The following is a 12,235-nucleotide window of genomic DNA, read 5'->3' as shown; positions in this document are numbered from 1 at the left end:
CTATCAGAAACGATGAAGAAAAAAAACATGAGTTGACAAATACATTTTGAACCTCCCATGCTTACGACCACTGTACGCGTCGTGTCAGTATGGGAGGCACGAAATTTGTATCAGGAAAATAAAACGACTTCAAAATGATTCTAATTGTTACAATTACAAATCAAGGATGATTACCGCTGATGACTGTCTCGCCCTACCTGTCGGTAAGTAGCAATAGATGACGCGTGAAACATGTGATGGCAATCTTACGGCGACGGTGGATCCGTTTTTGCCGCAGCCCCTAACCCGGAATGTTGATGAGAAGTTGACCACAAAGAACAACTGTGCAGCGAAACACATGGAGACCACCAGGAGGCTCCACGGCGCACCCACCGCCGGGATCTGCGGCACCATCACAATATTCCAACTTCACAACATTCCAAAACCCAACATCAGCTTTTGCGGCCGTATTCATAGTTTAACATGAATGGTCATCTTCAGGGTATGCATATCTTCATGGCACATGCTAATGTTAACTTTATTAGTACACAAATAAGGACGTAAATAAAATATAAATTGAACACATAATTAGTCAATTGTAAAGGTGTGACGTAATTGGCCAACAATATTCTAAGTTGGTTTACTATTTAGACATGGAATACTAAATCTAGATAATGAAATATCAATGAGTGAAGACCCACATTGAGTTCAAAAATTTAACATCGGCGACGAACCAGCCATTTTTACATCAACTTTAAAACTATCATGTGACCTACATAATTTTAAAGTACAAGGGACCTATAGACCATGCTCATGTTAAAAAAAAATAATAATACCAAATAAATAATAACAGTGAGCATAATCGGAAGTTAACGTGGAGGACACATGCCATTAAAAAAACCCACATGATAAGCAATGGATATAATATTATCTGAGACAACAGTCGTGTGGAAGCGGTCTCAGATTTACGTTGGCCGTTACAAACGAAGTGTATTAAAACCAAATCTTGACAATGCTGTAGATACAATTTTGAAATTTTGGTTTATTATTTTTTTGTTCACAGACATAGATATCGTGTGCAAGAGCCAATTGATAATGATACCAATAACTGCTACATTAAACTAATCATCATAACTAATTCAACAGACGATGACTTCACAGTAGAGAATTAAAAGCTGAGCGCATTCAAGAATTCCGAACTAATACACTCGGCCGGCGGCATGGGAGTTAGGTAGTACTGAATGTATCCTACCCTGGCCTGTTAATGATTATGTATTTTACTTCTAGATGTAAGTTATTTATATCCATTATTTGATATTATTTAAATAATAAAATTTGTAATGAAATTAAAAAATAATTATACTGTTAAAATAACCTGAAAACTATAGAAGAATAGAACTTATGTGAAAATAATTGGTAAGGTACTGTGCTTATTAATAATAAAAAAATGAAGTTTAAATTTTTGTATTTTACAAAAATAAAGTATTTCGGAATTAAATATAAGAAGTGAAAAAGATTATTGCATTTATATATTTAAAAAGTATTTTTTTATGTACAAGTTTATATAAATTTTGTGTATATAGATGGTATGCCTCCCAGACCGCCGGCGGAGTGTATGGTAAACGAGCGGGGTCTCACAGCGACGGTGGAGCCATTTTTCCCGACGCCGCCAGCGACGATCGCCGTGGCGAGGGTGCCTACGGTGAGGAAGGAGCCGGCCACCGCCGCGAGAGCCAGCGAGTACCGAGCTTCTAGCGCGCCTGCGATCTATGCGGCCATTTTAGATACACACTTGAGAACGGGCCAAGGGTGACATAAATCAGTGTAGATTTATATTTAGTAAAAATGTTAATTTAATTAATACAAGGGATGACATTTAAATAAAATGTAGTTCGGATGAGACAACATCAGGATTATTAATTAGTTGCGTAAAATTTGTAAAATGTATAATAACTTATTAGAATCAATAAATGCATTCCAATACTGGGGCGATGCAAATGACGAGAATGCAGGTTGTACGTCACTGTCTTAAAAAAACAACAATAAATTACTTGATGTTGACAACTTTACACATTATTTATAAAAATAAAAAGTTAATACATATAAAATATATGTATATATAAATTGTTAAGTTACAATACGAGTACAATGCATGTGGGTGTTTTTAAATTATTTCTCGTGTAACATATATTATACATAGATATAGAAATATTACATTTTATATTCTTATATTATTATTCATAATATATATCTACAGCTTGTATCGTTTGCCTTATTATATAAATTCAATTTTATATTACTATATAACAGAGCAGTAAATACATTTTAATTTTTTTTTTTATACAACTTAGAATGGCAAACAAGATGACGGCCCATCTAATGGAAAGTGGTAACCGTCGCCTATAAACGTGAAAGTATTTAAATTAATTAGTAAAAGAGACACAAAATATTAAAAGACAAAACAATTTTGACGATAGCATTACCTGAGTGGACCAGAAATCAGGGCCAAGCGTGGCGGAGACGAGATGTATGGCGATGATAGAGTATTGGGCCTCGGTGACGTCAATACGGCCCATCTTCAGTGTACCCGTTACGTACGCCTGCCAGTGTGCGCAGTAGAACAGGGTCATTGCGCAAACGCACTGAAAGAAAAAAAAAAACAAATAGAATTAATTCTAAATATGAAAATTAAAATATTCAAATTTCAAATATAGAAAAAAAGAAATAGAGGTTATAATTCTTATGAAAATGTGGACGTATAAGGATGCAATACTGAGAAAAGATAGACTGTCCTATAAAATGTTGTTAGAGCATCTCATCTCAACAGCTGAAAGAGAAGTCAAGTGTCTTCGGAAGCAGTGTAAAGGATGTGCATGAGTTATGGAAGTGGATGAAGCAAAACATGTAGAAATATTCTCTTTGTCTACCCCGTGAGGGACCTAAAAATAACGTTTCAAAATGGTCACTGGAAATTTCCAGTAAAGATTTTTTTTCTTTTTTTTGTGCAACTTAGAATGGCAAACAAGCTGACGGTGCACCTGATGGAAAGTGGTAACCGTTGCCTATAGACATGATCAGTATCATGGACATAACAGAGTATACTGTTTCGCCCATGAAACCCCCCTCCCCCCATGCGTTACCATTCCTGAGGACTAAGGTGTTATTCCTCTAAACTTTGTAAATTCACAGCCATATCCCACTCTTCAAACCGAAAGACAGCCATGCAAACATAACTGCTTCACGGTTGAAACACGAATGGGATAGAGCTGTTCAAGCAAACGACTGTTGTACAAAGTTTCCCTAGCAGTCATATAGATAGCAAGATACCAGTCTATTACAGATTACAGCTTGCAAAGAAACATTATAAGAAAATAATAATATCAATTGCAAAACAAATCGCAAATCAGGTGAACCTAGATGCAATATCTCCTACATAAACCCCATATCAAATTCGTTTTATTACATCTGCGTATGCCACAGTTAACCAAATATCGACGTGTCAAATTAAATATGCATATTTGCAGCTGTATACATAAAATATATATATATTTAAAATTAAACATATGCAGATGACATGTAAAGAAGAGTTTAACTGCAGCTATTCGATTTAAAATACTGCTTCAACGATATACTGGTGTGTACAGATTTTTTACACGACTATCCAAAACAGGGAATGCAAAGTTTCTAGGTTTTATGTATGCGAGTTTCTCTATTTCACCATAACTCATACATTTTCGAACAGCATATCATCCTGAGTAACAATGCTTAAAATTTTTTTGAAAATATCGTTTCTATGGCTTGGGAATCATGAAAACTTGCAACCTAATCTCTCACTCTTCAAACCAGAATATAGAATGCAAGGAAGCTGATGGTGATCGTATGAATAGATGACCCGTGATTTAAAGACTATTTTTTATATCTTATGGCAATATTTACTAATATTATAAATGTGAAAGGCAGTTTACTTGTTACCTTATAAGACCTCAAAGACTTGATCAATAACTATGAATAAATATGAAATTTGATACACATGTACTATTTGCGATGCAGTAGGATCTAGGCTACTTTTAATCAAGGTCAGTATACATATCCCGGTTATGTGGACAAAGTGGGTAAAACCTACTAACACATAAAAGGTGATAAGGGCGTCGTATCACATGGATCTAGATTCTAATATTCTCGGAAGGGCGGAAAGGGATTGTTAGTAATGGGGTCTAGCTGACCCATTGCCAGCAATACACCCTATCAGGTCGACCTCCACGTGGTATACCCTGGAAACCATCGTGGTTAATTCTAGTGGAATTCGTCACGGCGGGCTAACTGATCTGCTTTCATTGTCACCTATCATCCCCCACTGGTGCCCTGCCAGCGTATACCAATAGCGCAGGCGGGGTTACCATTCATTCCATTATCACCTATTAAAAAAAATTTTTCGGAAAAATGTGGGCATATTGTGTATTATTTTTACCATAATGGCAACAGTCGACTAATACATCTGACTACATACCTGAATATTTGCCAGAGGGAGATTTTGTACAAAAGTCGATTGCTTGGGTACCTCTGTCCCATTCGTGTTTCTACCGTGAAGCAGCTGTGTTTGCATGGCTGTGTTTTGGTTTGAAGGTTCGGATATGGCGTGAATTTACTGGGTACAGAGGAATAACACCTGAGTCCTCAGGAATGGCAACGCATGGGGGGTATCATGGGCGAAACAGTATACTCTGTTATGTCCATGGTACTGCTCATGTCTATAGGCGACGGTTACCACTTTCCATCAGGTGGGTCGTCAGCTTGTTTGCCATTCTAAGTTGTATAAAAAAAAACATAAAGGTTTATAGCTTTAAGCATATATGTTTGCGATTTCTAATTTAGTTTTTTAAAAAATACTCATAATATCAATTTGTAAATACCAAGTTTTTTTTTTTATTTATGTTACCGTTCGCATTTAACATTGTAGTTATCGAAGTGTATTGAAGTTCAATAAACGCGTCATAACCTAAGCAATCGTAACCGAGTACTCGCACTATCAAACCAAAATGCAGGTTCGAGTACTCCTTTTTTTTTTTATATTTTTATTTTTTTTATACACTATCAAACCAAAATGCAGGTTCGCTACCGATAACTACGTTTTGTTATCAACGTACACCCACCTAATTGGAAGTTGACGATTTGATCATACGATCAGACCACTCTTATCTCTAAACGGATAACTATAAAAAAAAATGACAATACGGAAACATCAAGATTGAAGAACGGACTGTTTTAGATATAAAAAAAAAAATGCCGTTATGTATTAACTGGTTCGCAAAAGATGACTTTATCATGCATTTTTGATTCATTTTAACCTGATTTTCGGTTAATATTTTTCGCTTTGTAATGGATCTTGAACAAGAAAGTGAACTTTGGTTCTAAATATTCTTATAACGGTCATGTATTCGCGGGTACCAGGTCAACATAAAAACGAAGGAGTTTTTACGCCGTTTTGTCTATAAAAGTACGATATTTTTAATCTGTGATCTTAATAATCTCTGCGAAGTACTCAAAACAGTTATATTATAGTTAGATTATACACAATTAGTATACATTAGTGGATTAGATATATTGCAGGTGTTTTGGATCTACATATATATTGAATCCTTTTTATTAATATCAGATCCTTGTTCTATAGTTACACGTAATTCAAAGAAATGAATGAGCGGCAGCTCAAAAAGAGATCCAAACATTCAAGGACATCATATTTGTTTGACTTTATTTTTTTGCATTTTTTTTTGAGGGGTGAAAATGGTATGGTAACCCCGCCTGCGCTAACGGAATACGCTGGCGGAGCACCAGTGAAGGGTGATAGGTGAGAATAAAAACAGGCCAGTTAGCCCATCATGATGAATTCATCAGGAATTAACCATGATAGTTTCCAGGGGGAACCGCTAGGTCGACCTGGTTGGATATATTGCTAGCAATAGGGTTCTCAGTCTCCATTACTAACAATCCCTTTCCCCCTTATTCTTTTGCATTAGATGAAACTAGATATATAAGCATGGAAAACAAATAATGTAAAAACGACATTTTATAAAAGATTGGTCGAGAATTTTTAATGTCAGACTAATTGTATAATTGCAAAAAACTAATTTGGTAAAGATTGTAATCTTATATTTCAGAAAATTGCGTAACGTAGTTGGAGGAAACAACACATTTCTGGAGAACATGACAACTCATTACATAATTTGCTAATGTAATAAGCAGGTGGTACAAATTTACCAGTAGCTCGTCCGGTTTAGGTAAAAACTGAATGGCGTTGATTGGCATCAGTCCAGCCAGCATTTTGGCCACGACGCTCGCCTTGGCAAGACTCCCGAATAAGAATTTTGCTCGGGCAACGAGCTATCCATGATACTACCAAATTATTTCCTTGATTCGTGAACATACGTAAAGTGTAAATTGATGCACTTATCATTTATCTATTCAGTATTGATTAATAACCTTGTAAATATTTATATATAGGTCCCTGTCGAGGTTTTTCCAATAAACTACAATATGGGGTTCTTCAAAAAAGGGATAAAGAGGTTTCTTCATGGACGGCAACGCGCGCGTAATGCCCCTGATATTGCAGGCGGAAGCTACGAAAACTGTTTACCATTAGATAGGCCGTATGCTTGTTTGCCACCTCAGTGGTATAAAAAAATATAATAATTACCTAATTACCCACTAAGTGAATATCAACGTGAATGTTGGGAACAGGAATCCTGCCTTTTAAGGGCTTTCGTCTCCTTCGAGCAGCTCTATATTTGAGGACCAATATTGCTGCTTCTAAAATTACATTTGGTGGTTTAAAACCTATTTTTTTTTTCAACTAAACCCTCATGAGCGCAGAGAATTATGTAAAAAGTTGAAACACTTTAAACAGTGGAATATATGGGCGCTTCGCTGTTGCTGTGAAATTATAATATTAGAGTAAGTTTCCTATAATACATTTGTAATTAGAGCTATCTCACTTTCGAGTGTATTTTTGTAAAACTCAAGCCTTTCACTTTCGCCGTCTCGCCAGTAAAATTAGGATTGTATAGTTTCGAATAACTAGTACACAATTTATTTAATTTCAATTAGGTTGTGCAAGTAATAATATGCATTTCCTTTGATAGCGAAAACCAGACGTGTGCATTTAGATGGTATGTTACTAGTTGAAAGTACAACTCAATGTAGTATTTGAGTGCGCTGTTTCACTAATTATTGAATTAATATTGCCACATAACGACCTTTCGGTATCCACCAGACTGTGAAAAGGATTTACATAGACGTTAGCCAATATAAGACAATATAATTTTATAGTATAACTAGCTGATCTCGCAAACGTTGTTTTGCCATATACATTATTTAAATTTGTCAAAAAAAAATTTATGGGTGGGTCACCCCTATCATTGAGGGGTATAAAAAATAGATGTTGGCCGATTCTCAGACCTACCGAATATGCACACAAAATTTCATGAAAATCGGTAAAGCCGTTTCGGAGGAGTTTGGTAACAAACACCGTGACACGAGAATTTTATATATTAGATATTGGTTCTGACAAGCAAAAACTACTGCACAAAATTGGATGCGGTTACGTTCCTTTATGTGTGTTCTATCTTGACGCACCGTCTACTAGTGATCCATTTCATTGGTTTACCTATTACCAAAGTCCACGCGTACGAATTTGCGGGCAAGTTAGTTATATATAGGTAGATATAATACTGTGACGTACGCTCAGTTAAAAACAGAAATACATGAAGACGAAAAGTAACTGTTTTATCTGTTGACTTATCTGCGCGCACGCCATTCAGCCAATCGTCATGACTCGAACGCCGCGCCGTTCTACAATTTTACTTTTACTATCTAATTTCTTTTTTTTTTTTATTATATTAACGGTCTAGACACATTTCACTCGTCGCACTTATTGGCCAGTATTCGTGTTTTTATATATAAATTAATTTTTAAGGTGATTTAATTAACATTTTTTTTTTATGCAACTTAGAATAGCAAACGAGTTGACGGCCCACCTGATGGAAAGTTGTAACCGTTACCTATAGACGTGAGCAGTACCATTGACATAACAGAGTGTACTGTTTCGCCCATGATACTTCCCATGCGTTGCCATTCCTGAGGACTCAGGTCCGCCTTACTGTACTTATACAACTGTATCGTTATATTTATTAATTGTGTTAGTTTCCCCCTATATTTTTTTTATGGGTGAAAATGGTATGGTAACGGTAACTCCTGCGCTAATGGGATACGCCGGCGGGGCACCAGTGAAGGGTGATAGATGAGAATGAAAACAGGCCAGTTAGCCCATCATGGTGAATTCATCAGAAATTAATCATGATAGTTTCTAGGGGGAACCGCGAGGAGATCGCCCTGGTTGAATATATAATATAATGGGATTCTTAGTCTCCATTACTAACAATCCCTTTTCCCCTATATTGTATAATGCAAATAAAGTATACTCATTCATTCATTCAATAACAATACGAACAGTGCGTAATAATCAACTAACAATGGAAAGATTTAAAACTTTTCCTGAAGGAATCGATAGAGAAATCTACATTAATAAGTATTTATTTGAACACACTAGTCTCTGGAACTACCAGGGAAAGGGATTGTTAGTAATGCGAATAATCAGTCCTATTGTTACCAATATATCCAGTCAGGTCGACCTACACGTGGTCCTTCCTGGAAACCACCATCGTGCTGAATTCCAGGTGTATTCATCACGATGGTCTAACTGACCTGCCCTTTCACCTATCATCCCTCACTGATGCCCCGCCGGTGTATACCGTTAGCGCGGGCGAGGTTACCATTCCAGTGTCATCCATTGAAAAAAAAAACAATCGGATCAGATTTTTTTTGCATTTTATAATACATTTATTGAGGAAGACTGTATAACATCACGATAAGACTACGGACGAAGCCGCGGGATATAGTTAGCGATCATATAAGAGATAGCGATTAATGTATTAAGACGTAGGTATATAAATCACAATTATGATTATGTCATTCCATGACTATACACACAAAGATAACTGATTTATCATCACTGGGCCGAAAGCGATAAATTATTAAAGCAGAATGTATACAAAAAATTGTACACAATCATTTACAATGTAAGTGGGGTGAGCGTTAATTTACGATAAGACACCTTGCATGGGTACCTCTGTCCCATTCGTGTTTCAACCGTGAAGCAGTTGTGTTTGCATGGCTGTTTTTCGGTTTGAAGGGTGGGATATGGCGTGAATTTACAGAGTACAAAGGAATAACACCTGAGTCCTCAGGAATGGCATCGCATGGGGGGTATCATGGACGAAACAGTATACTCTGTTATGTCCATGGTACTGCTCATGTCTATAGGCGACGGTTACCACTTACATCAGGTGGGCTGTCAGCTTGTTTGCCATTCTAAGTTGTATAAAAAAGTTAAGTTCCTTTTACTGGACCAATTCCGGTACGACACGAATTTGGGTCTAAAAATTAGAAATTTCCTGCTGTTGCATTAGCGATAAGAATACCAGTGATGCACTTGAAGTATGAGTGCGAGAGATACTACAATCATTGAAAATATCACAGAATGTATGACTCATACATATGATAAAATATATTTCTTTTATAAAATACATGAATAAAAAGTTTGTATTTTGTGAGGATCGATCTCACAACCATCCAAAGAGGAGAGACGTTACACTACCAAGGTTGTCAAATTTCCTTTGATGTCGCAATAATATAGTACTGTAATTCAAGACAGGGCAGTAACTAGAGATATTTATTGACCACTACGATCAGATTTCAATGTCATTTGGTACAAAAATAGACTTTGCCTTGGATTAATACATATAATACTTCATCCTAAATCACACAGGTTTTATTAAAAAAAAAAGACAAATATACTTATTTACTGTCCCATATCAATATATTTACAAAAGTATTATGTAATTCATTATTTTCATACATACATACATACACCCTAATGGGAGTCACGCCTGTCTCCCATTAGGGTAGGCAGAAACAATGGAACGCCTAATGCTTCGATTCAAACAAACCTCTTTTGCTTCTTCCACATTCATCAATCTTTTCATACACGCTCGCCGGTTACGGGTACTTTTAATTTGGCCCTTCTTCAGCACGTCGACTATTTGGTCAACATACGTCCATCTTACTTTCAATTTAATATATAAATAAATTGAATATGCCTGGTTAACGTCTTTGGAAAGTAAATCTTTCATGGGACACTGTACACATTTTATAATAAACTTACATATGATGTTTTAAATTTAAATGAAAGAAAATTTATGGAAAATATAAAAAAAGACTCCTTGAACTAAAGCATACTATAAAATAAATGAGACTATTCAAAAGACAATAATCTATGGATTTGAATTTTGTATTAATGTGAGGTGTATAAGCATTTTGTAAATTTTTTTTTTATTTTGGTTTTAAAGACTTTATAAATTTAATCAATATTTTTTATTTACCATCTTCCTACCCTTATGCCATTTATTATTTGGGGTCGGCGTAATATGTTTCCTATTAATATTATAAAAAGATTTGGCTTATAGTTTCACAACTGGCCGCCTGCCTGACGCCAAAATTTTATAACATTAATAAATAAAGCTGTACTTGCATAGTTTTTCAGACACATTAAGTTCTTAGGAATAGCAATTCCTGAGAAGTACTAATCACGTAACATGGTTAAGATATTTTTTTCTTTATGGATGATAATGAAATAGTAACCCCGCCTGCGCTAACGGTATACGCAGACGAGGCACTAGTAAGGGATGATAGGTGAGAATGAAAAGGCAGTTCAGTATGCACATCGTGATAAATACACCTGGAATTCAGCACGATGCTTTCCAGGGGAGACCATGTGGAGGTCGACTTATTATATGTGATATTGGTAGCAATGCGACTGGTAGTCTACATTACTAACAATTCCCCCCCCCCCATTCCATCAGGCAGGCCGCCTTATTTGCTATACCAGAAATCATAACAAATAACATATTAGTAGAGCAAAAGACTCACCTGAAAGAACATCCAAGTGGGATACTCGCCAAGTCTAACTGCTATGCAGGCGCCGAGCGCTATGAACACGGTAGATATGCTATCGCAGCCGTGGTCGAAAAGCTCCCCGAGCGGCGACTGGCTGCCTGTCCGCCGCGCCTGTTTGCCATCGATGGCGTCCAGACTCTGGTATATGAACACTCCTAGTGCACATAGTGCGAACGACCACCCCGGTGGATTCTGCCGCGCGTCTGGACTGTACCTGAAATATACAGGGATGTTTTTATATGTACACTAACTTCATGCCCCCTACTTCATATAATTGGGTTTCAGTAGTAGATAAACTAATGAAATAGGCCCGGAGTGTCAAAATAAAACATACACCATGTTTTACATTTGACCTTTAGGAACACAATTGTGAAAATCACATCCAATTTGGTGCAGCAGTTTTTGTGTGATGTCGGAACAAACATTTAGTCAGACAAATTTTCTAGCAATTATTATTTTTTCTTAAATATCTTCTACATATAGATATCATCTAGTTAGATTTAGTATTAGTGAAGTAAAATACACGGCAAGTCCTTTAAGGGTTACCAGACATTCCTTTAAGGAATTCCAGAGAAGTCCTTTAAGGCCGACTTTATATATAGCTCGCCCCATACATAAACATGCCAGTTCTTCGGAGACGGTCTATCTGATCACACTAAGTCGATTTAGTAATTGTTTTTAATAAAACAATGATATGGCATGGCAAACTTAGTAATATAATTTTTTTCTGAAAAAGTTTTTTTTTATACAACTTAGAATGGCAAACAAGCTGACGGCCCACCTGATGTAAAGTGGTAACCATTGCCTATAGACATGAGCAGTACCAAAGAGATAACAGAGTATACTGCTTTACGCGTGATAACCCCCATGTGTTGCCATTCCTGAGGACTCAGATGTTATTCCTTTGTATCTTGTAAATTCACTGCCATATTCTACCTTTCAAACCAAAACACAGCTAGTTATGTAAACATAACTGCTTCACAGTAGAAACACAAATTTTATAAAGAATATTTCATGTTTGTCTAATCCTTCTTTTTCTTTTAATTTTTTAGACAATCTAGAATGGCTATCAGTGTGATGGTATTTTTTTTATGGATGAAAATGATATGGTTACCCCGCCTGCACTAACAGAGTTACGCTGGCGGAGCACCAGTGAAGGGTGATAGATAAGAATGAAAACAGGCCAGTT

At 36.3% G+C, this 12,235-nt stretch overlaps 1 protein-coding gene across 6 annotated transcripts in view; it reads right to left on the bottom strand.

The window, feature by feature from the left end:
• The window catches only part of LOC113509151 (cholinephosphotransferase 1), a 29,382-nt gene that overhangs the window by 15,061 nt on the left and 2,086 nt on the right, over positions 1-12,235 (bottom strand). For 3 of the 6 annotated variants that reach the window (XM_026892457.3, XM_026892461.3, XM_052902760.1), the window contains exons 2-4: positions 11,020-11,260; positions 2,463-2,621; positions 1,618-1,746 (exon numbers count right to left, since the gene is read on the bottom strand). In XM_026892457.3, the coding sequence (XP_026748258.1) occupies positions 1,618-1,746; positions 2,463-2,621; positions 11,020-11,260 (529 nt within the window). Of the gene's footprint in view, positions 1-249; positions 382-1,617; positions 1,747-2,462; positions 2,622-11,019; positions 11,261-12,235 lie in introns of all 6 variants that reach the window. The other 3 variants (XM_026892459.3, XM_031907585.2, XM_026892460.3) reach the window with 2 other exon arrangements.

This window comes from Galleria mellonella, unplaced genomic scaffold (assembly GCF_026898425.1).
Source record: "Galleria mellonella isolate WM207_F2 unplaced genomic scaffold, CSIRO_AGI_GalMel_v1 utg96, whole genome shotgun sequence".
Taxonomy (NCBI): Eukaryota; Metazoa; Arthropoda; class Insecta; order Lepidoptera; family Pyralidae; genus Galleria; species Galleria mellonella.
This window is presented reverse-complemented; position numbering and strand designations above follow the sequence as displayed.